Here is a 24,945-nt window from a genome sequence, read left to right as displayed (position 1 = left end):
ATCCATTTTGTTCCAAGACGCTCACCTCAGTGTCTTTGGTGCTGATGGATTCTGTGAGGTCCTGGATGGTTCTCTCCCGACTCTGAGCAGCCTGGCGGAGTGAACGAAGCTCACACTCCATCTCGTTCAGCTTCTCCTGCAGCTTCTACAGGTGGATGCACAAGTCAGTCTCAGACTCCGGTCAATCGTATTCCTCTGAACTCGTCTTACCATATTGTTGGAATCACTCTCGTGGATTTTGGCCTGCAGGGACTGGATCTGCAGTTGGGCCTTCTGCAGCTCGCTGACACACTGACCGGCTGCGCACTCGTATTGGTTCAACTGGCTTTGCTGCTCCTCAACAAGGTTCTGCAGGCGAAAGAGGGAGCGAAATCATCAGCTCACATACAGTACGTCTTAGAGACAAAAGTTTTGAGGCAGCCTCCAATGGTTTGCAGAAGCGGGTGGGAATATTTGCTCAATAATATTAGGTCTAATCTTATTAATAAATTGGTCTAATCTTATTAATAAATTGACTAACAATATTGTCAGTCAATAATACTGTATGGTGTAGTAAGGACTAGGGATATCACGATCCGATCTTATCACAATATTGCGGGGAGGTTGGCGATATGTAAGCTCACCGTACTGTTTAAAAAAAAAAAAGCTCATTAAAAAAAAAAAAAACACCACAAAATTTTCTTTTTGTACGTACATAACAACGACATTCCCAAAGAAATAATCTTGGCCATTCATGTGCTCCTATTGGCTCAGCAGCGCAAAGAATCATAGTCTATGTAGTCTCACTAAGGACTGACTTTTTAAAGCAAAAAAAAAATTAAAAAAAATTCAAGACCACAAGAGCATAGTCTGCGTATTGCGTAACAGTCGTTCAACATTTAAAATTGCCCATTCATGTGATCATTTGGTAAAAGCCTCTCGCATAGAACTTTGCTACACGCATGAGTTAGCGGGAGTGTACCGCTATTATGTTTACATAACCCACATGTGCACTCCCCTAGACGGTTGCCTCTGTCCCGTGTGATTCCTACTCTCAAGCACGACACTTGTTTTTCAAAAATAATTGCGGTAGTTATTGCAATTTCAAATGGAATTGCTGAATTGGTGAGATGACAGGTTTTTGTAACAATGGGTGGGTGGCTTTGCCTTAAGGGCAGTGGGTGAAATGAGGCCAATAGCAGAAGCCACTGTCTTCACCATCTCCCCTCTCATAACCTACTTACGTCAAGCCAACTTACAGAGAGCCCAACAAAGCTAACGCCGAGGTTTACTAATTGATCGCAAATGATTTTCTGAAATGCTGTCTTCGGATACATGCTGCATCGTGAAACGCAGATGTTAAAGTCTTGTTTTGAGTTTCACATACGAAAAGAATCCTGTGCCTTCAATGGCCTTTTTGTTGCATGCCAACACAGACATACACACATTAAGCAAGTAGGCCATGCCGTGGCTGGAAGCTTACTGACTCCTAATTCAATGTATTCTTTCACATAGACACAAACCACAATGGTTGCTGACATCCTCTGCCTGCCTGCCTGCTGTGTGAGCTGGATACAGTGACTGACACATTTGTGTGGCTAATTCAGCAAAACCGCGATTGCCAACCATTACAGAGTACCACACGTGATTATTTTTGTAAATAAAGATTTTTGGGGTCGTTTGGTCACAATTATTTTATGAACAGTTTTGGGGAACTCCAAGTTAGGATTTTCCCCTTGGGTTTGCTTGTTAGTAAGCATTTCTTCAGCTGTGCGATTGACTAGAACGAGGATCCGACAAAGTAATTTGGAGGGGAACTGACAGCACTATGTGGGTTATTCACGGATCAAAGTGTCCTCATCCAAATGCAGTACATTCACAATTCCGCTCGCCAAGATGTTACACCTGATGCGGCTTTGGTGGCGGACACTCGATATAAAAATCCTCCGAGTAGTCTTCTACATTATCCCGGTGAGGGTCACGATCTGGTCCAGCACGCAGTTGGATCAGGGGGGCCTCCAGCTCAGGTGTTGCCATGTGGCGATATCCTTCACCATCCAGAGTTCCAAATGTCAGTTCCAAAATTGGATCAGGGAAGTCCAACCTTCCATGATTGGAGCTGCGTCTAAGCAATACCGGAAGTTTACTGCCCTTGGTACTTTGGACCGGTCGGTGGACAGCATAATTCTGTAGCAAACACAGGGCCAGAGAGAAGCTTGATCCAGGAGTGGCATGGCCATGAGGCGCTCTGTAAGGGAGGGTGTCAGATATCCGGTCATCCAGCGACTCTTTGGGAGAGTTCAGCAGTTCATCTGTTGTGCCTTTAGGCTGAAAGCAGTCCTCAGATGTCTCCAGGGATGCTATAGAGGGGCTGGAGCTGGCTCTTCCTGCTAGAGTGCGGTCGCTATCTGAAGTCCTTGACACATCCTGAGAACCAGGAACTAGTGTCAGAGAGGATGGCGGTTCATCTGGCTCCTCCCCATTTCCTTTTTCCTCTACTTCAGCATCGCCACCACTGCCTCCAATGAAGCTGGCGGAATATCTGGTGGAGGGGCCACAGGAAGTGCTCCTTGCAAGCTTCCTGGGCACCTTACAAACAGCTTCATAGTCAGAGTCGGCCACGCGCCAATGGGAACAACCTCGACATCTCCTAGGAGTGGTGGGCATACAACGGTGAGACCCTGCAACCTCTGACCCCGGCCCAGCTGAAGACGACGGGTGGTGGTGGCGATGGTGGCAATCCATGCTGTCATCAGCCCAGGATTCATACAAAGAATAGACGAGGTCCTCCTGAAGAAGAGCACAGTACTTCGCATGGGTGAGGCCAGAAATATCCACCATCCCATCTCCTGCTGCTTCACTTTCATCCGCAGAAGTCACGGCGCTCTCCAACGAGTTTGTCTTCCTGTACAATCCGCCGATGCACTGCCTGAGCCGATGTTTCTCTTGCAGGAGCCTCTGAAGTCTCTCGATGGAGAGGGCCTCCACACGGGCTATCACCGTGTCGAAGCGGTACATGCGGTCCAGCATGAAGGCGCACTTGGAGCAGGCGAACTCCCCGCGGCCGTCTCGCGCCAGCTCCTGGCCGAGAGCGTGTGACAGCAGAACCTGCAGGTTGAGTTTGGTGGCCGGGTGGAAGATCCACCGGCGCTGGTTGCCATAGAGATCCCGTCCGCAGATGCGACATGTCTCTTTCATTTTGTTGTCCAGCATTGAACAAGCTGCCTCTCTCCCTTATGAGCGGTTACACACATAAAAAGTGCATTATGTTCAGTCTGTGTTCATAGCTTTGTGGCTCAGTCTTTACGCTTCAGTAAGCCCCTTTTGGTTTTCACAGACGCAACATGTCCCTTTCATTTTGTGAACCAGCTTTGATAAAGATGTTGCTCATTTCCCTCGATTATGAGCGGTTGTTCACATGCAAATTACGACTAGCAGGCATTCAAACTGAACGTCCTTGTCCTTTCAGTACCTTCAGTTAACCTTGGCTTGACAGGAAACACGAGCGTCTAGTCAGTCATAACAATAGAACACTCGGACCAGGTGCGTCTTCTCCGCCAGGTGCTGTGGTCCATGGCAACAGGCGTGGTGACGCAGTGTTAAAAAATATCAACAGTCTCCGAGTAGGTTTTTAATTCAAACAAGTGTTGTTCGGTAACCCGGCCAGCTCGCTCCTCTGCACCATTCATTCACCGGACAGTCACGAGCCCCCGCGCCGCCGCAGACTTCATCACGACCGCCGACTGAAAACTGTCCCGCCGCCGCTTTTCATACGGACAAAACACAGATGCAGGCAGCCCCTAAGCTGTTTTCCAGGCTCGTGGAGGGTTTCGGCAAGCGAAGAAGCGATGTTTCTCTCATTTCACGGCCGTCTGTTACCGCGACGGTCAGGTGCTACGCGCTGCCTGAGATCTTCCGGGGGAGATAACGAGGAGGCAGGCTGAACCAAACCCACAGCACTGGAGCGTACCATTCACAGCACAAAGGGACTTCAAAGTCCGTAGCCGTCACACAGGTTAGCCCTTTCTCAAAAAACAATCAAAAGAAATCCTCATTAAAGTGCACGGCCAGTTCTCTAAAGAGCGAATCTAACGTAAAGTCGTGATATATTTGTCTTTATCTGGGTTAATAGGAAATGGACAACACGGCGTTCCCCTTTGTGTAGGCTACTTCCTCTCGCTCAGTTAGCAAAGCTCAGCTCGCCTGACTGATTTGGTAAGTGAACTCCCGAGTGACATTAGTGACGCTCTAGAAATTTAAAATCCGCACTCAACAACAATGTCTACATTAAGTTGTAATCCTGCATCATTGTCAGGGTAAGATGTGGATACAACACTAGTAGTTAAAGTGAGGCCGTAATTATTTTAGAGGGCAAATTGCCCAACACATCACTTTCATATTCATAGTTACATTGCAGTGTGTGCAGTGAGATTTGTTTTTTCTAACGTAAAATGTCTTTAATAAAGATTGAAAAACAGTATGGACAATAAAGTGGATCAAGACCAGCATGCTTTTAAACACGGTTATTTAAAATATACTGTATTAGGGTTGTGCAATCCCACGTAAAGCAAATCATAACAAATGCAACTTTTTTTTTTTTTTACATCATAGAAACAATTATTGAAAACTTTCAGTCTTGCTGGTATAAACAACACACTTTCCCTTATAATTCATCATCCATCCATCAATCAACACCGCTTAGCCTCACTAGGGCTGAGGTTGTGCTGGAGCCTATCCCAGCTCACTTGGGGCAACAAGCAGGGTACATTCTGAAATGGTCATCAGATAATTCGTCATCAGTTTGTGGATTTGTTGCCTGGAGCAGATATCCCCACAATGATGTGAGTGTTAATACTCAAACAACGCGGCATTTCTCAGGCATCTGTAATTCATATGTCAAGTTTTGTCTGGCATCCGAGCAGATGGTCACGCTGTCTTGCAGTGACTTTTAAACAAATACGCAGGGAAAATCCTCAAAGGAATTGTTTGGCCTGTTAATTTAGTGACTTAAGACTCCTGCAGGAAGATTCAACATAATGTCCTCCTCGAGGTGATTATTTGAAGGTTAAATACTGAGTTGTTAGATAACTCTGTCTTTTAGAATGTGAGACCCAAAAGAAGTCAAGAACACAATCCAAACAATGTCTTAGCTTTGTCCAGACTTTTGTTTTGCCTGGCAACAGTGGAAGTGAGACCAGTCAACGTGATACTCCCTCCTCTCTGCCATGGATTGGGATCTAAATGGCTGTGGTGTCAGGGGAACAAATTAAGAGCTCTTGTGGTGGCTGTCAGTCTGGAAGGACATCAAGTCAATATCGGCGTCTGTCTGGCTCACGGGGCGCTCAGGAGTCAACCTGATCTATCGACAGGCTGACTGAAACCAGAGTCAGTGAACTCTGAGAGTGCGAGATGCCAGCATGCACACACGCACATATGACAGAGGGCACCGCATTGGAATGCTTAAACACACGAACACTTCTCTGTAAACAGAACTCGTCTAGAGAGATATCACTCTGCTCTGTTGAACTTAAATAACTCGTGCCGACAAAAGATAACATATTGAATTGTATAGGAGATAATTACTGGTTATATGCCACCAAATTTTTATTATGATTTTAAAACTGACTTGGAATGAAGCCTTTTGCATATTTAATTTTCACATGACACTTTGTGCTCATAGTTAAATGTGAGTATACAACTACTTTTTAATCATGGGCCACAGTTACCGTTATGTTTTTCCTCAAAGCGCTGTTATGAATCATAACTGAATAATCATCTCATCGTATCAATTGTTATTATAAGTCGGAAAAGAATGATAACCAAGGATTAAAGTGCTCAACTATTGTTCAATTTATATAAGGACGGTATTTGGTGGAAAAAATGTTTGTAAAACCCGTAAAAAGTGAATCAAACAATTGACCATAGATCTTCAGCCGAAACTAATACAAATAATCATTTTAACCAGAAACGTGAAGTAGACACTTTATATGTTTTAGCAGCCCCCCAAAAAGGATGTGGCAGGCTGGATCGAGTCCCGTTGCCTTATTATTCACACGCGTGCCTCTGTATGGCAGGAATGATCATGTATACGTGTATCCATTGCGAACATTTGAGCAGGTATATTTGCATTAAACCCCACTAAATGGATTTGATAGTTAAATTGCATGCAGAGGCACCTTGAAAACAAATCATTGCTTATGTGACAACATATTATAGCCCACTGCAATGTTAAGTAGATAGTGTAGTATTCATTCATATGAAACCCAAATAATATTTCCACTGGTGGGTGGTGTGAGCTGCTGACAATATTATTTCCTCCGTCATTTTGAAGCTTTAACGAGCATATGAGGAGTGAACATGTCCTTGGGGGGGGGGGGGGGGTGTCAGATAAAGCACTAACTGTAATAGGAGTCGGTACTTTGCGGTTATATAAACCCTCTCTAAGAACAACACGCTTTTGAATTGGTCGGCTTTGCCCTTCCCGCTTGTGTCCATTGCTGAAAATATTTGTTGTTGTTCAGCAGAGGGAGGAGGCAGACTTTGTCAAATGTAGGCTCTGCTCTTCAAAAATAAGGAATTTGACTTAGTGGCGAGCTCAATGCGAGCTCTTTGAATACCCCAAAAAAAAAAAAAAATCATTTTAAATACACTTATTCTGGTCCAAATCAGTTTGGCATACCTGCATTTCCTGTTCGATGCGCAGCCTCTCATGACCAAGTTCCTCCTGATAGAACTGCATGAAAGAGAAAATAATGCATGCTTATAGATGACCGCAAGGCATCCCACAGGGCATACCTCCAATTGTCTATGACGACTTCATAAACAGTTTTGTGGAAATCCAAAAAACTAAACTTTATAGGGTTAGGAAGTTAGGAACATGGCGGGATCTTTTTACTGCTTTTCAGTTTTCTTAATTTACACATCTGTTTCTATGACTGTAATGCCACCTAGTGAGGTTTATGGAATCCAATTTGAACACCCACTTTATTTACTGAGTAAGTTTTGAAAAAGGTAAGAGTGTAAAGATTTTGAATTATATTGAAAGCCTCACAAACATCATCCACTAATACTCTATAGAGTCTGTCCGTAACAGTAAACGCCACCTGTTTATGTCTGTGCTTGTTTGTTTAAGAAGTTCTCCACACGGTGAAATAACTCCTTTGCCCTACACGATCAGCTGTTTAAATTAGGCTGAGGAATGTGACATATGCTGCTTCAGGAGCTTCTGTCCACTGGAGAGGTCTGTTGAGAAGAGATGCAGTGGCCGAGTGGAATGTGGTAATATTAGAAGGCTAGTAATAATATTTTGGACGAGTTCTCAGTATCATAAAGTGGAAGATTCTGTATATGAAGTGATCAGTGCACCTGCATGGATGACAAAATCTAGTAAGTCCTAAAGTAGAAGTAAAACCCAAATTTTCTTTACAATAATTTGTATGCGCCTCCACTAGTCTAGACACGGCATTCTGATTAATGTTGCATTTGTGGAATATGAGTGAAGCAGTAATAACCACCCGTTTTTGTCCATCTCAGGGGGCGGCCATTTTGTCACTTGCTGTCGACTGAAAATGACATCACAGTTGCTCAGGGCTCAGGTAGCAACCAATCACGGCTCACCTGTTTTCTGAAGCTGAGGCATGATTGGTCCTTACCTGAGCCCTGAGCAACTGTGATGTCATTTTCAGTCGACAGCAAGTGACAAAATGGCCGCCCCCTGAGATGGCTTAAAAACAGCTGGATTTTGCTGCTTCATTCATATTCCACAAACACAATATTGATCAGAACATCACGTTTTTACTAGTGAGGCTGCATAGAATATATTATTGTAAAGATTTTTTTTGGGGGGGGTGGGTTGACTTCCGCTTTAAAAGGGCCAGTGTACCTCCACATCCTTGTCCTTTTGTAGTAGAGAGGACGACAGCTTGTGGACCTGTCCCTCCAGCTCCCCCACCCTGTGTGCGAGAGTTGTCTTCTCCCCACTCAGCTCTGTGATGCGGGCCTCCTTGGAGTGAAGCTCTTTTGTCAGATCCTCGATAATTCTGAGCCCACACACACACAGGCGTCACCGTTACTAAGAATGCTTGCATGACACTACAGAAAACCATCTCAAATACTTGACTCGATCAACTCTCAAAGTCAAAACTGCACACACGCACTATTCAATAGGAAATAAATCCTCTCATGTGCCGGTATAAAATGGATGGGTGCATAATTAAGTAGAGATACTGTACTTGAGCATACTGTTTTAAAATTACTGTACTGGTACGGAAATGGCCCAATGGGATCAATTAATGTCTTATTTATTCTCTCAAACCCCTCTTTTTTTTTTTTTTTTTTTTTTTTTTTTAGATATTCCAAATTTTATGGGAACATTTTTTTTTCATTCAATAGTTTCTATTCTCCATAATTTTCCAGAGCTGGCAATGTCTAAAATCCAATTCCACACATACTTTCCATACTTGCAAGAAATCAAAATATTACATAAGAAACAATCAAAATGATTTTTTCTCTACCTCTTTTAAATGAATCTGTGTTATATAGGTTTCACTTTTTGAAATGAACTACTTAAATAATAACTTTCATATTATATTCTGAGTCAATATCACCAAAAGGGTGCCTTTGAAATTTCCTCATTTCACCCCCCAAAAAGTATTTTTTTTTCCAATGAACATATTCATTGTAATAATTACATGTTATGCTGTTAGAAAATGCATATTGGTCTTGCTCCCACACTTTTTTTAAATTTAGTGCATACAAGGTCCATGCAAACAGTAAAATATATGAGCTTACTGAAGGGTGGACAATGACAGGGTTGACCTTTTTGGCTAACGTTAACATTTAATAAGCACATGGCCGACCTTCACAAGCTGACTGCGTAGTGTTTAACAATATATTTGAACTGTCTGATGTCAATTGTTGTAATCAATTTCACAATGACAGAGCGGACACATGTTAAGCTTCACAACATCCAACTTCACACATAATATGATGACAATTACGAAACGTAACTGTAAATATTGATTCTGAAACTCTCCGCTGTTTCCGCCTTCATTGAAGAAAGACAAAATGCTGCTTGTGACATCACTGAGAAGATTATATGGTTTCTTAAAGCCACAATTACGCCATAATGACAGAGTGGACAGCAATTTCTGGGGCGCATACAAAATCTTCAAAATGATTATGAAAATAGAACAAACATGATCTAATTGTTGCTTTTTTATGGCCAATAAATCCATGTAAAAAATACTTAGTGTCATTTGACCACTTATTACACACACTGCAGTTAGCAGAGCAGTTTGTGGGGACATGCCAAAATCATGTACACTTAATAAAAAAAAAGGTATAAATAAAGAAAAACACATTTTAAAGCGGCTTATCCTTGTACTGGTATGTGTGCAAATGTTTGGCCACTGATAATAAGACCACCCAGTTTCATAATTCAGCTATGTTTTCAAGATGAGTGACTCATTGGGATGAGGACACCAAAAAGTGGTGGCATTAACCCTCATTTATTGAGACAAGGCTTGTACGTGCAAAAAAAAAAAACAACAACAAAAAAAAAAAAAACACTGCAATGTGCAGTCCAAAAACGTGTCTGACGAGTTCACTTTGTGAAGAAAGGCAAAAAACACACACACAAATAGTTTGGGAAATATCCTTTGCGTGTGAATGTCAATGAAGAATTTGACGTAATTAAAAAGAAAGTCGAGGCAAACATTGTTTTTTTTCAAGAATATGTTGAATGCAAGCCCACTAGTTGAAAAGGGGCATTCTGATTAATATTGCGTTTGTGGAATAAGTGTTAATCCACTTGTTTTTAGCCATCTCCGGGGGCGGCCATTTTGTCTTCTGTCGACTGAAAATGACATCACAACTGCTCACAACGACCAATCACTGCTCAGATTTTTTTCTTCAAATTCTTACATGACAACGCGGCTTTGGAAAACGTGACTTAAAGCGGATGTCAACCCAAACATATTTTTTTAAGAATGCGTTCCCAGCAGGCCCCGCGACCAATCACTGCTCAGATTGGTCGTTGTGAGCAGTTGCGATGTCATTTTCAGTCGACAGAAGACAAAATGGCCGCCCCCAGAGAGGGCCAGAAACGAGTGCATTTCGCTGCTTAACTTATATTCCACAGACACAATATCAATCGGAATGCTGTGTTTCAACTAGTGGGCCTGCTGGGAACGCATTCTTAAAAAAAATATGTTTGGGTTGACATCCGCTTTAAGTCACGTTTTCCAAAGCCGCGTTGTCATGTAAGAATTTGAAGCACCTTCGATATCTCCCCATGAATGTTGTGCTGTTTTTCACCTGTCTTTATTGGTGTTGGATGAAGGCATGACGTTGTGAGGCCTCTCATCCACAGTGGTATCTTCCATAGCGGCATCTTGGGAGATCTTGCAAGTGTGGGAGCGTGACCCAGTTAACGAGGCCGACCTTACTGCCTCATTGCGTGCTAACTGGGCCTCCTGGAAAAATGCACACGCAGAAGCAGCCGCGGGTGAATATAACGGCGGCGGCGCACATGCGACAGGCTTGCGAGGACGCCGATTTACCTCCTGCAGGAACTGTATCTTGGTCTCGAGCACTTGCTGCATTTGCTCGATCTCCTGCTGCCTCTCTTGACAACGTCTCTGCACCTCTTCCTCATTGTGGTTGGTCAAGCTCTCGGCTGTTGTTCTGTCAAAGATTAAGAAAAGACCTATGTCAACGTGTGCATGACGGAGGTTTGACCCTGGCTTTAAAAAAAAAAAAAAAAAAAAAAAAAAAAAAAAAAGGCCATGATATCTTCAGCTACAATTTTAAAGAGCGATCCAACACCGCTCCACTTATAGCTGAGCTAATATGAATCAAGTTGCCCCACCCGTCATGTAAGGCTTTTATTGTATTGCATTGAGTCATGCCAAGATATATCCAAGCACATGTGTTGTTCACGAATTTGTATTTTTATACAGCAGTATATATACTCCCCCGGACGCGTCATTAGGCACGCAAGCAGAATCTATGCACAGCACATGGATTTATTCGAAGGGACTCTCAGTTCATCACATATACTGAACAACATAATGATATTAAAAGGAATACATCTCTGTAGGGATGTCACGATATCCAAATGTCACCAATCGATAATATCGCGATATGAACCTCACGAAACGATAAGTATCACAATATTGTGGGGCGGTTGGCGATCTATAAAAAGCACAAGATACTGTATAAAAACGTTCACGATATTGTAAAAAAAAAAATGACAGCGACGATATATCGTGGCAATTTAAGCACCTTTATCAGTTGAAGCTCAACAAAATGTTATATATAGAGTACATGTGACAATAATCTTTCCATTCTATTGAACCGCATTACAAATGAAAGGTAAGTCAAAAAAACAACACATTTTAGAAAATAGGATGATGCCGTGACATTTTTTTATTTTTTATTTGCAGATATCAGATCACATACCGGTATCTCTAATTTTCCCCCCCGAACACAACAGCGTGAGCATCTGTCTACCTCACGTTGTCGGTCAACGCAAGGCTCCCAGAATTCCCGCTCCCAGAATGGCACACGCCACACTGTCGCCACTGAGTCCCATTCTGGAACTTTGTCTGCATTCATACTTGGCCCGCGGCAGCACATGCGGCGGCTCAGATAACTTGGATATTTTGAACCCGTATGAGTAATGCCTGCATTTCTAAATCCACGACACATAAGTGGAATGAAGACGTGTCCTCATCCATTGAGCAAATATGACAAATATGGAGAGCAGAACCATGTCTGCAAAATCAAATTTTTAAACACGAAAAGAACAACTTTCATCTAAGAAACGGACATTTTTTTTATGAGACAGCTGTTCAAATCCAAGAGAACTTGTCATTTTTGCCATCTTGGCGTAGCAACCATCAATATAAATTTGGGTGTCATTTAAATATACTGGCAGAGTCTTCCCATAGGCATGACCTCACCTCGCATTTCCAGACAACTGTGACAACATGGTAAGACATATGAGGTGACAACAGTATCTTAAATTGTGAGCAGTTTGGACGTTAAAAGAACACCAGCACATGTTGGCTTAGGATGAACTATTTGACTATAAATGTCTAGCACCTATAAATACATTTAAGATCCATCTGTGGTGCCGCCGGAATCTGCCAAATGAATGCATTGTTTCTGGATTTCCTTCAATGTACATCATCTTCGCTGAATAAAATTAAACCTGACTTTCTGTTTCTGACACATGCAGTACTCTTCTTTAGTGGCCTTGCGCGGTGCGTGCGAGTGTCAACTTACAGAGCTTTGTCCAGAAGCTGCTGTTTTTCTTGGAGCTCCTGCTTCAAGCTTTCTACTTCCACCTTCAGCTCGATGTTCTGCAAGATATAAAAGCACAAACCTGTCAATTCTATTCATTAAGAAGGACGTCGACCCCAGAATTTTCTTTACAAGAATATGTTCTATGTGTCTCCACTAGTTAAAACACAGCATTCTGATCAATATTACATTTGGGGAATATGAGTTAAGCTGTAAAATATTTGTCCATGTCAGGGGAGAGGCCACTTGCTGTCGACTGAAAACGAAAATCACGGTTGCTCAGGGCTAACGACCAATCAAGGTCACCTGTTTTCTTAAGATGAGCCATGATTCGTCGGCACCTGAGCCCTGAGCAACTGTGATGTCATTTTCAGTCGACAGCAAGTGGCAAGATGGCTGCCCCCAGAGATGGCTGAAGACCTGTGGACTTTGCTGCTTAACTCTTATTCCACAAACAGAATATTAATCAGACTGCCGTGTTTTGACTAGTGGAGGCTCAATATTTTGGTAAAGATTTTTTGGGGGGTTGACTTCCCCTTTCAGCTTTCATTGGAAAACTGGTGATTTTCACGGAGTTATTAGATCGCTCATCAACAACCACTGAAGTTTGCTCTTGTAGCCCATACAAAAGTGAAATAATCGACAGAATGTTTTTTTTCTGTGAAAGGACCTCACAGCTATTCTTCCCTCCCACCTGTGGGGGATTCTGACCACAATTTCAAACACCTTGAGACTACCAACACAGCAGCAACCAACATCAGGACCGACAGTTTTGATCTAACACACAGCGGACACCCTGTAGAAGTGATCTGATGTCACTGACTGGTATCATGTTTCAAACAAAGTGTATTTTTACGAGAAAAGACCATTTTTTTCATTCATGTATTATTTTTAGGTTACATGAACAATCAGGAATACCCTCTAACCAACAGTTCTCTGGCTAAAGCTGCCATGAGATCACTTCCTAATCTCCCCATCTGCAGAGTGAATCAGAGCTTGTAGGTATTGTGTATCATCAGATCAGAACCGGACTATCCAGTCAAGGTCGATATATTTAGTGCAGTAGAATCCACAGCAGCTCAGAAACTTAGCACCTGTTGGCCAACGGTTTACAGTTTGTTTACCTGCCGCGTTCCATTGGACCAAGGATGTCCAAAGCCCGCCCCATGGGCCAGATCCAGCCCGCAGCTCAACTTTTACCAGACCGTAAGAAATTACATTTAATATGGGCACGTAAAGCTAGCTATGTTGGACACTGGGCGGCGCTGGTCTGACAAGGCAAGAAAGGGATGGGCCTTCTGTCACTGGTGTGGGATATAACAAGCATGTATGAGAATGTTCAGATGTGTTCGGAGAAGTCGGGTATGCAAGAATGTATATGTAAATAGAGAGCAGCAGAAAGTCTAGCAGAGGACTGGTAGCCTCAACAAACTTTTGCTGTGCCCACAAAAAAAATGCCACACCACCAGCAAAGTCATCTATCTTACGGTCTATAAAGCGCTTTGTTCAAGCTGCAGCTGTTGTGAAAGTGCGATATAAAAAAGAAAAAAGTTGCGTGGAGAAATCTTTCTTTGAGAGTGACTTCATAATAAAGTGTCTTAGTGTCTCCATTTTTTATTTATTTTTTTGCTTTGACTGTCCTCTGACTGCCAGCAATTCTTCAAAAAAAGAGGCGTCAAGCTGTTGTTTCAGGGTTGCAGCAGTCCAGTAGTTAGGAAGCAGACTAACTTTTCTCCAAACAACTTTGCTATTCTTAATTTTTTTTTTGTCCACAACAGGACTCAAGCCATGACGCTCCACTTCTAAAGCGAAACTCCTTAAAATATGAACAAATGATTCATCCAGAAGGAAATGTATTCACTATTTCCCAATCTTTCTCAATCGCCTATCATCAACTCTAACATAATCTGTCATATTCTTATTCCGATTATGTAATGAGTCACCTCAGAATTGATGATAAATAAACCCGCTGCTGAGAGGAATGTGTATTCGCGTGTGTCAACAACATGGCCCAAGTCTTAAAAAGTGCTCTATATATAGACAACCGTCAGAGTACACCTGCTATTTTGGCCCCTGTTGGCCATTCAGCCCTCAGCAACAAACTCCTTGAATAAAGCAGGGACATAGAGACTACACTTACAAATTGAAACAAACCTGTCTTATTCTCACAGATTACATTCTTACGGTCAGAGAGATGGATTTTGGAAGACGTCGCTCACAACTGTTTACTCACAGCTGGTCAACTCGACAAGACAAACGCGCTGCTCCGCGTCTCCTGTCATATGGACGTCGGCTCGTGCAACTGCATGTGCGTTCACGCGGGCTAAAAATAGCATATCAAAGCTTCCAGAGGGATCGCTATGTACCCACCTAGGCTGTGCTGGGTTTCACTGACATGTTTAGACAGCGGCCAACGAGCCCTGGCTCATGACGCCCTGCCAACAGCAACAAGCCGGAGCAGCTCTCACGTATGGGGCAAATACTTTGTAGTTAATCACAAAGCGATTCAAACGATAAGATAAAAGATTAAAATCTCACTGGATGAATATACAGTGCTGACTTTCAATCGGAACACTTCTGGTATGCACTCATAACTACTCACTCAAGTCTGGATCTAAAAGATACTTGTGCATTTTCCAAAATAATGAGAAATAATAAAGCAGACACGGGAAAGTACGCGGAACCTAGCTGACAAAAAAAGACAACATCAAGCAACAACATTAAGTACACTGCACATTTTTTTTTCTTTGCTGAGCAACTTCTTTTTGCCTGATCACATTGTTTTGGCTTATGTTCATTGAAGCAGCAGCAGCAGCAACAACAACAACAGCAACAACAACAACAAAAATCACAATTTATTTGATCAAAACTGTGAAATGACTCTTATAACAAATAAATCCATTAAATGCTTTTTAATAGAATCTTAGTAGATCAAGGAAATTTGGTCAAAAGCTTATCATCCACACAGTGTATATACTGTATTGATCCAGGAAATAATAATAAATCACTGATCCCGAAGGAAACTCATTCGATTATTGAAGAGATACTGAGGGCCCGCAGAAAAAAAGGGACAGCATTAGGCACACCTACATACTGTAATGATAATGCAGAAAAAGCATCAACCCCCCCCCCCAAAAAAATTCTACTTACATTTGTGTTCCTTATTAAGCAACTGATATTTTCAAAATAAATAAACTAATACACCCACTAATTCTTTGTTACATTAATAAAGGAAGTATGCCTGTCATCCCTAATGGCTTGGTCATTAGAATCTTTATTGATCTAGGAGGATATTCATTCACTAATCCCAAAAGGAAATTCATTCATTAAAGTGGTACCGATGGTCTTGTGATACTTGAAACATTGCGGGAAAAAAAAATGACATCACTCTACAACATTAGGTGCACCGACACAATTGAAGGAGAAAAAAAACGCTTGAACTAGGATGACATTTATGAGGACAGACCTCTACAAAGGCGAAATAATCTTTTATACCTGAATTTTCTTTCATAGATTATTGAATTAAGACTACTTCAGGATTTTAGGGAAATTGAAATAAAATACAATTTTACAGAAATTGGGATTGTGGGGCTAGCTCCCGCCCCCCCCCCCCCCCCTTTAGCTCCGCGAGTGGACCATACCTCGCAAAAATGTAATCATGACCTATTAATTGGCTCAACAGATGTTGTGGCCCGCGAGTGTACAGTAAATCCTGTTCTTAAGTGTAACAGCAGTCCATTTTAAAGCAATTTCTCTGCTTTTGTCAATGTTATTTCAAGCCGTTTGCGCTAAACCGCACACTGCAAGGAAGCAAAGGTCCCTGAGCAAAATGGTAACACCTTAAACATCCTTCACAATGAAGACGTTTCTATAAACAACACTGACAGTTAATGAACATGGCAGCTGAGCCAACAAATTGGACATTGCTCAGAGAAGACCAACTGCATCCACTTTTTTTTTTTTTTTTTTCCCCAATAATCTAAGCGGCAAGAGAAAAATTCATCTCCATTGTCAACTCACCGTTCGATAGACATCTTCGCTGCTCTCCTCGTACTTCTGCTGAATTCTCTCCTCCAGGAAGTAGATGCGCAGCTTGAGGCTGAAGTTCTCCTTCTTCAGGTCGTTCAGGTGCTGCGACAAAGTGCGGTAGCCGTTAGACATGACCGTCAAAGAGCGCCGACGCTGCTCGACAGGTCAGAAATAAAAAGTCCTCCTCAGCTCCTCCATGTCAAAAGGAGGCGCGTCTCTCTTCCAGCCTGGAAGTCGTGACAAATGCCGCCTCGTTGGGCCTCTGACACCCCATTGACAAAAATCACGCACTTCTAAACGAATAACTAACAGACACGGAGTCTATGGGAGTATTTGAGGGTGCAGAGGGGGCGTCTCTGCGGCCCGAGTGGTCACAGATGCACCCATGTCAGCTCCATGGTGAGATCTGGGAGCGAGTGGATGGCACTCGGGCTTATTTTACAGGAGCACACATCCCTGGAATCTCAGACTGTCAAGGGAATTGGGTGGAAGTGGAGGGGAGGAAAGGGGAGGGGTGAACACACCAAGGGGGGGGGTAAGGTTTACAGGCACTTGTGAGATGATGGGAAGTCTCACCCTTCTGCAAAAAACAGCAGCTGACACACATGCACGCAAGGACAAATGTCCTTTTTTGACCTTTCGTTTGGGCTTTTCTGTACATATTTGAGTTTAGGTTTTTTTTTTTTGTTTGTTTTTTTTAAGGGGAAGTCAACCGTCCAAAATTCTTTACAATAATATGTTCTAAGCGCCTTCACTAGTCTAAACGTGGCATTCTGATTAATATTGTGTTTGTGGAATATGAGTTATGCAGCAAAATCCACACATATCAGGGGGTGGCCATTTTGTCACTTTTGTTGACTGAAAATGGCCGCCGCCTGATATGGACAAAAACGGGTGGATTTTACTCAGGGGCGGAGCCATGGGTGGGCCTGGGTGTGCACAGGCCCACCCAGATTGACAGACTGCCCACCCAGTGAGATTCATGAAAAACCATATACTTTAAAATTTTTGTAAATTATTATTAAATTATTTTTGAATTTGCGTTTTGTTGTCTTTTTCATTCTATTGAATATTAAGAATGGCACAATTTTGGTTGTCTAAGCGAGATCTGAACTTCATATTATTTGTTTGTCATTTTACTTGAATATACAATATGTTGGGACAGGAGGATTGTGCTCAGTGAGAGAAATATTCAGGCCCACCCTGATTTTTTCCAGGCCCACCCATTAGCCACCTTCTGGCTACGCCCCTGATTTTACTGCTGAACTCATAATCCACAAACACAATGTTAGTGTAAATGCCATGTTTCGACGAGTGGGCCTGCACAGAACACATTCTTGTAAAGAACATTTTGGGGTTTATAATTATATAACTTTAAATATTTCAGTCCAGTGTTACCCTGCTGTACCACGGCTCATCGTTTATTGAAGGAGCATCACAGAAAACTCACATGTGGAATGGAACTAGAGACGGGCAGCTTTCCTCATTCTCTCACACTGCTAAAGAGATATTAGTGAGCCATTAACAAAACTATTTTTCAGTGTAAATTCTAGTTGAATGTTATTTTGTACATAAGCTTCTGTTTTGACTAACAGTGATCCGGTGCAATGGGTTATTTACACATGCGGGCCCGGGGATACGTCACTACTTCCTGTTCCGGATGCGATCATTGAGGCTGTCCATTAAAGTGTCCTATTACACGCCGTTGTTCAATAATTCAGAGCAAAATGGGCCAGACACCAAATTTAGGGTCTGCATGGATTTAGGATGACATCATGTGGCGCATTAACACGTGAGACATTCACCTCCGTGCCCACACACATCCTGTTCAATGTTCAAATATCAAAACAGACACACGGTGAGAATAAATTTGTGAAGACAAGTGTCCCCAGAGAGTGTCCACAGCGAATTTTGGTTGGGTGCTTAAAAAAAAGGATGTACATAAACACAGTCCAAAATCTGACAGCATGTCTTCCCTGAAGAGTTGCAGTTGTTAAATCTGAAAAATGCGGGAAAACCTGATTGTTTTTTTTTTAATTCCAATTTGTGTAATGGCCAGGTCCCAATACTTTTAATTCTTTTGTTGATGCACACTTCCATTGGGTTGTAAATTCTTGATGTCAAAATTTGGATTCGCCTCTTGGTCCATCCGACATTTGTTGAATACAAAACATCAATCATTGTATATTACATTACAAATGTAAGATTTGCCATTGGAATTAATTAGCAATCTAATTGTCAGCTATCACACACGAGGTTACATTTTGCCCGTTGTGACATTCTGCTAGCAAACAATAAGAGGAATATTTCTCCGTATATTCCCCGAACTCAGAGTAAAAATCCTGCAGAGTTGAGATGGGAAAATCTGGGCCATGTTGCAGCCCGGAGGGAGAAACCAGGAGCTTCCATTCGGGGTGTTTTCCATGTGATGCCCTTCCGCTAAAGGTGATCTCATTTCCATCCGCAATGAAGACCGTTACTGTATACATTTTGGTTAATATCATAGTTATAGACGTTACAAAAGCCACTTTTCTGGCCTTCACCCTCCATCAGGCAGTACACCATACAGGCCTGCATGTTGACAATGTCATAAATCAATAGAATATGATTTATATGACCTTTTCAGTAAATCTTAACATTTCTATTCCATTCACATTGGTGCACGGAACACTTTATAACTTTGCCCAAATGTGCTGTAAATCTTCAAGTTCATCCATGAGGTCATTGGGTCGGGACAAAAAAAATGACTGCCAAGCAACAACCTCTGGTGCTCATTTGAGCAACACACCAAAATTGTTATGTAAAGCCCTGACGATAACTGTGGCACTAGGATTAAGTTCTTTTGCTGGCCTTCACAAATATGACAATGGAAACACACAACTACAATTCAACTATACCAAAATAGTAAAATTGTATATTGTACCCCTGGAGATGTAATCTTGTAATCACACATTTGACCACAAGATAGCAATATAGAGAACACTGTCCCCAGATGACTACAAATGACTACTGCCAACGGACTTGGCACCAGAAAACCAGTAAAAATGATACAAAACTATTCTGCCATTTTCACAAGACTGCTACAAACTTTAAAACCAGGTTCAAAATCACAGCACATCAAAACGTTATTCACATGTCTGGTTTTACAATAATGCAATACTTTGGAATGTATACAAAATATATATACCTGCTCAAACTGCTTTAGAGTGTGAGGCTGAAGAGGAGGAGTGCTGTCTGCTTCGTCTCGACACGCATCTGAAATAGTTTGGAGTTACAAACCAGTAAAAATTCACGCTTTTACTATATGTGCTGCATATAAGAATTGCAGGTCAGGCCTACCTGTCGCGGTGCCTGTGACTTTGGATGATGCTTCCTCCTCCACAGCACTGTGGAGAGAAACAAATTCCACGCTCAGCGAGTAACACACTGACACAAATAAAGTATCAGTCTAAATTTTGGAAACATCCTCTAATGCAGTGGGTTTTTTTTTTTCATTATTTAGAACTTTTCTGAATTGTAGATTAATATTTAAAGGGAGGCTTCATTAATTTTACATATCTTGATTGGTAGTAATGAACTACTTTAGCTTGAAAAAAATGCACAAGAGCTGAAAAATACACAGCCATATAGATAAATTTCACTTTTATGACAACATTTTGAACACACGGGCACATCCGTGTTGGAGAAACGTAACGTGCCAAATTTACTTTAGACAATAGACACACATTGGACACATTTTATAGTGTTAGCTGTAAACAATATGGCTTCATTTTTTCCGGGATTAACGCTATAGAGGCATTCCGTTTGGCGTAGCTGTATGTGCAGTCTAGTCCAAATTGACAACACGTGAAGGTTATCCACTACGAATGACGTTTTAATGAACATGGCGGCCAGCTATATTATTTTTAAAACATGTTTTAAAGTTATTAAATGAGCATGAAAAATAATGAAGTTATGTTAATATAATATTAATGAAGTATATTAATTATAGACAAAATATCAAGTTGCTGCAATTGGCCTAAATATGGGAGGTATCCCTTTAAGCCATCGACATTATGGAATATTAATGGTGAATCAAAATATAGATTCTTCAAAGTAGGCTCCTTTTGTCCAGATAACAGCTTTGCACATCTTGGGTTTTTTTTTTCAGCCATACTTTATGATGTGGATGATGCTTTGTGACCTGCAATGACTTTAAGTTCACAGATGTACATTATTAAGACTTAATAGCTTAAATTTTTTGGCCTCTTAATGTTTGGGACCATTTCCAAACTTTTGACTGATTCTCTGTCTGTCTCTCTCCATAGTAAGACCACTCAAGATGATTCATAGTTGTCTTAACTGGTGTATCATAGTTTCGCAGCTATTATATTTACAAAATATTTTACCATGAATAGGAAGTTTGATTGCAATTCATCATCATTTTACTTTGTAATAGTTGGAAGTCTGCAAAGTGTACCTATTCATCAATTGTGAAATTAAATTAAGTAAATCTTGCTGCTCCTCTTGAAACCCTTCTTTTCACCGTATGACATTTGCACCTCTGTGAAGAATTGTGGTAGTGGGGACTGTCATTCATTAGGTCATGAAGGACACGCAGCAGGGAACATTTGGAGGGACGAGAGGCAATGCAGCCTGCAAATCAATACAATAGTACACTGTGCTAACTAGCATGGTAGCATTGCGCTAAAAATACACTTACATTAAAGTCCGCTCTACACTGGCATACTACACATGCAGGCCGAAAGCTCCCAAATGCTCTTGCCATACATGGCACATTCCTAAAAACAGCTGAAAACGACAAGACAGTTGCAGCATGCCAGAGCTTAAAAGTTGACCACATGAGCAGACTAGTTGTTCACATCCCGCATTGTTGTGCTTGAGCCAGACAATCACATAATGAAACGACACTATTGTTTTTTTTTTTTAATGTGTCACACTGCAGTATGTTAAGAATGCACATGTTAGAACACCAACGGTTCCTATTGTGTTGGCATCATGGAGCTTTTATTGTATAGCTCATGACACTTGTGTTGTTTTTTTACCGTTACTTTTTTTGCTGCTGCGTTTCACGTTAGTCGAAATGGGTCATCAATAACACATCTAATTTTAGTATTGACATGACAGACAAAAATGACGAATATGCAGATGGTTGCTGGGCCTGCGCTTTAAAGGACAATTAGCTCTACGGCGAATAGCTTGCAATTTGGCAGTGACCATGTTGCTAACACCTAAAGCCATCATAAAATGAGCTTCAATAAATCTTGGCCAATTGGCGTGTTGCGATCAAACACCACCGTTTCCCCTTTGCGCTGCATTATCTTTAAAACAGCAAGAAAGATGAAAATAAAAGCACCTCACCTCTCACACTCGCCCCACATCGGCGATGAACTCCGATCCATAAAGGTTCAGTAATTCCTTTGCAATCAATGAGCGTCCATGTCGCCTTTAAAGCACACGTCTTCTTGAGCCATGGCTATCTTTTCATAGGTATGAGGAGCAGAGTGTCCTGTGTCGGCTGGAGGAGGAGGAGGAGGATCGGGCAAGCCCTGACAGGCTGCGGAGCGCTGTTCCATGCGTTGCTCAACGTGAGGTGGAGTTAAACGTTTGACTCCGCCCCCCAAGCTCAAATGGCGCGCTTACTCAAATGGCAATTTGGTATATGGTCGAAAATCCGTTTCTAACGTGAGGTAAATTGCCGACGGCTATATACATAAATTTGATTTGACTTGATTTTATTGGTGAAACCAACACGTTAATCATTGAACCCAAGGTATCATACAGGTCATACAGGTAACGGACATAAACTATTCATACAGGCTGTATGAATAGTTTATGTCCGTTGCCTGTATGATACCTTGGGCCATTTTTATTATGTTATTTAGAATTGTCCATATATATTTATCATTGTCTTTCATATCATCTCATATTTTCTGATAATAATCTTCCGGATGTCAACCCAAAGATGTATTTTTTCAAGAATATGTTCTATGCAAGCCCACCAGTTGTAAAAATAGTTTGTACAAAAAGAGTTAATCCACCTCTTTTTAGCCATCTCCGGGGGCGGCCATTTTGTCACCTCTGTCGACTGAAAATGACATCACAACTGCTCGAGGCTCAGGTACTGACCAATAACGGCTGACCAGTTTTATGAAGCTGAGCCGTGATTGGTCGTTATCTGAGCCCTGAGTAATTGCGATTTGTCATTTTCAGTTGACAGAAGTGACAAAATGGCCGCCCCCTTTGCTCCTTAACTTATATTCCACAAACTACAATATTAATCAGAATGTCGTGTTTCAATGAGTGGGCCTGCTGGAAACACATCCTTGAAAAAAATATGTTTGCATTGAATTTCTCTTTAATGTTTCTTATAATAGCTGTTAGTTTATTTTTGTATCTTTTATATTTATTTTTTGCCTTTGCTTGTCTGTCTCATGAGTTCTCTATAAAACGTGTTTTTATTTTTGCATGCATTTTTCAATCCCTTTGGGATCCAAGGATGATCCTGTCATGTCATCTTCCAAACCGCTTATCCTATATAGGGTCGCGGGGAGTTGCTGGAGCCTATCCCAGCCGTCAATGGGCGAAGGCAGACTACACCCCGAACTGGTCGCCAGCCAGTCGCAGGGCACACATAGACACTGTCACTGAGCGGGAATCGATCCCACGCTGCCCGCACACAACTCAGGCGTGTGTACCACTACACTATCAGCGGACTAGGATGATCCTATTTTTGCTTATTATGAAACAATTATAGGGCAGTTTTTATTGTATAGCGTTTTAAATATTCAGATGCTCCATTTACGTTATCATTGTTGTGTACTGCATCCCAGTTCTGTGTCATTAGATCACCTTTAAATGCTTCCGCTGAATCTTTTGTTCTCACTCCTCTATATCTCACTCCAGGCTTTTTCTCAGGGTGTTTGGACTTGTTGTCATGAATTGCGAATGAATACTGGCAGATGATCGCTGATGTCACTGAAGTGATGAATAGTCCACTTCTGCTGTTATTGGACATATCATTTAAAAAGTTGTTGTCTATTAGAGTGGCACCATGGGATATTATTCTGCTGGTAAATGCTTGTAAATGATGAATTGAATCACAGAATATGAGTTACAGTCAGGAGAGCGAAAAAAGTGAAACATGAGTCGAGCACAGAATAATTTGTGGGGACATTTATTCTAAATGTACTCCTGCACAACCAGCTTCAATACAAGACTTGTATTAAACAAATAATCATGTTGGTTTTGACTGGCACTGAGATGGGGTTTTTTTTAAATTGAATTTCTTATTGTGTTTTTGAGTTGTGATTGCTATAATTTGAAGAGTCTCACCATGCAATAATAACCTAGCAGTTTTTTTCCCGCCCAGATGCACTGACTATTAAAAACCACTAGATGTCCTTCTATGACCAAAGCATCATCAGTAGCCGCCATTACTTGGTCATGAAAATCATAGAGCTGCTCTCTGAGTGCACACTTCTTTTAAGTTCTCTTCCCAAAGACCACGCGGGGCCCTGTCTTGGTCCCCCGAGGCTCCTTGGAGATGATCCAGATAGCCGGCGACTTCATCAAATCCTTCTCGGCCATCCTGTCCTCCTCAGCCCGAGCCATCTCCTGCAGCTCTGGCGTGGTTTCCGGACACCAGTCGGCCACAAATTTGTCTTTGGCTTCACAATAGTTGACCACCACCTCCTCGGGCTGCTGTCCCAGGAGCCAGTCTGCAAAACAGAACATTGTTTGAGTTATGTCGCCCCATCACAAATAGACGGTGAAATCCATAGCCACACACCTGCAAAGTCGTGTATGAGGTCCTTGATGAGGTGACCGATGATGGCGTAGAGAACCCCTAGCACGATGAATATAGCCATGAGTAAATAGAGCACATAGGTCGGCAGGTGGATGGCGTCCCGGGAGGGGGGGATGTAGCTCTCAAACAACACCGTCCCGTCTTCCTCTTTGTAACGGACCTTCAAGCTGTCCACGGGCGCCTCCATGGCTCTTGAACGCCTCACAAGGCTTCAGTGGGGAAATCCATCGTGGTGCGGAAAGAGTTTGGAAGAAAAACTCCTTACAGGCCAAATGCGCTGAGAGGGGAGAGGAAATGTCAGGTTTCTCCGCCGCTCGAGCAAATCAGCGTCTGCATGTCGAGCCGAGCTCATAGAAGGAGATTATAGCAGCTTGAGGCACTCAAGGTTAGATGGTCATTTTCATGATGGCGGCGTTACAGTGCATTCGTGCAGGCAGAGCGACGATACCCGAGTCACGCTTTTTGTTTTTCGTCGGTATCCACAAAAGTCACGCAGCCGCGCAAACGCGATAATTCAGATTTCATTTTCGGAGTCATGATAGAATGCATAAGCATACTTTAATTTCTTGTTTTTCTCTAGCAGCACCGATGTGCGGATTGAGATTGAAATGTCTCCATGCTTTATAATCGATTCTCAATTCAAAATATCGATGTGTCATCAGGACCACAGTGGAAAGATACTTTATAAATGATAGCACATGATAGGAAACCCGTGCGACATTTTCAGGGACGGATGGAGAAAATGTACCGCTTCGAGCGACGCAAAAGCACAATTGCAATTATAGATTTAGAATACTAGATGGACCTGTATTGAGAAT

At 42.0% G+C, this 24,945-nt stretch overlaps 2 protein-coding genes across 10 annotated transcripts in view; both read right to left on the bottom strand.

Annotated features, from left to right (window-relative positions):
* LOC147141182 (myomegalin-like) overlaps positions 1-21,890 on the bottom strand; it is a 46,346-nt gene extending 24,456 nt beyond the window's left edge. For 2 of the 9 annotated variants that reach the window (XM_086042197.1, XM_086042193.1), the window contains exons 1-3: positions 1,885-4,072; positions 211-348; positions 26-145 (exon numbers count right to left, since the gene is read on the bottom strand). In XM_086042197.1, coding sequence (XP_085898323.1) covers positions 26-145; positions 211-348; positions 1,885-3,192 — 1,566 coding nt within the window. In that variant the 5' untranslated portion in view covers positions 3,193-4,072. Of the gene's footprint in view, positions 1-25; positions 146-210; positions 349-1,884; positions 4,076-6,658; positions 6,713-7,861; positions 8,019-10,296; positions 10,455-10,541; positions 10,666-12,270; positions 12,348-16,308; positions 16,420-19,504; positions 19,573-19,656; positions 19,704-21,678 lie in introns of those variants that run through there. The other 7 variants (XM_086042199.1, XM_086042196.1, XM_086042192.1 and 4 more) reach the window with 7 other exon arrangements.
* Positions 21,891-23,477: 1,587 nt separating this feature from the next.
* LOC147141181 (uncharacterized) lies at positions 23,478-24,497 on the bottom strand. The gene is made up of 2 exons (XM_086043481.1): positions 24,110-24,497; positions 23,478-24,038 (listed from the first exon to the last, which is right to left on the bottom strand). The coding sequence occupies exons 1-2, from the start codon at positions 24,312-24,314 to the stop codon at positions 23,803-23,805; spliced, it is 441 nt and encodes a 146-aa protein (XP_085899607.1). The 5' UTR covers positions 24,315-24,497; the 3' UTR covers positions 23,478-23,802.
* Between the last annotated feature and the right edge of the window lie 448 nt (positions 24,498-24,945).

The sequence above is a fragment of the Filicampus tigris genome, chromosome 10 (genome assembly GCF_054856515.1).
Source record: "Filicampus tigris isolate MCC_2025a chromosome 10, RoL_Ftig_1.0, whole genome shotgun sequence".
Classification (NCBI taxonomy): domain Eukaryota; kingdom Metazoa; phylum Chordata; class Actinopteri; order Syngnathiformes; family Syngnathidae; genus Filicampus; species Filicampus tigris.
Note: the sequence above shows the minus strand (reverse complement) of the source record. Positions and strands in the feature narration are given on the sequence as shown.

Excerpts from the sequence above, each read along its gene's own strand:
- LOC147141181 (XM_086043481.1), bottom strand. The coding sequence starts at position 24,314 with ATGGAGGCGCCCGTGGACAGCTTGAAGGTCCGTTACAAAGAGGAAGAC. Across the intron at positions 24,039-24,109 it reads CCTCATACACGACTTTGCAG|ACTGGCTCCTGGGACAGCAG; the intron begins GTGTGTGGCTAT and ends TCTGTTTTGCAG.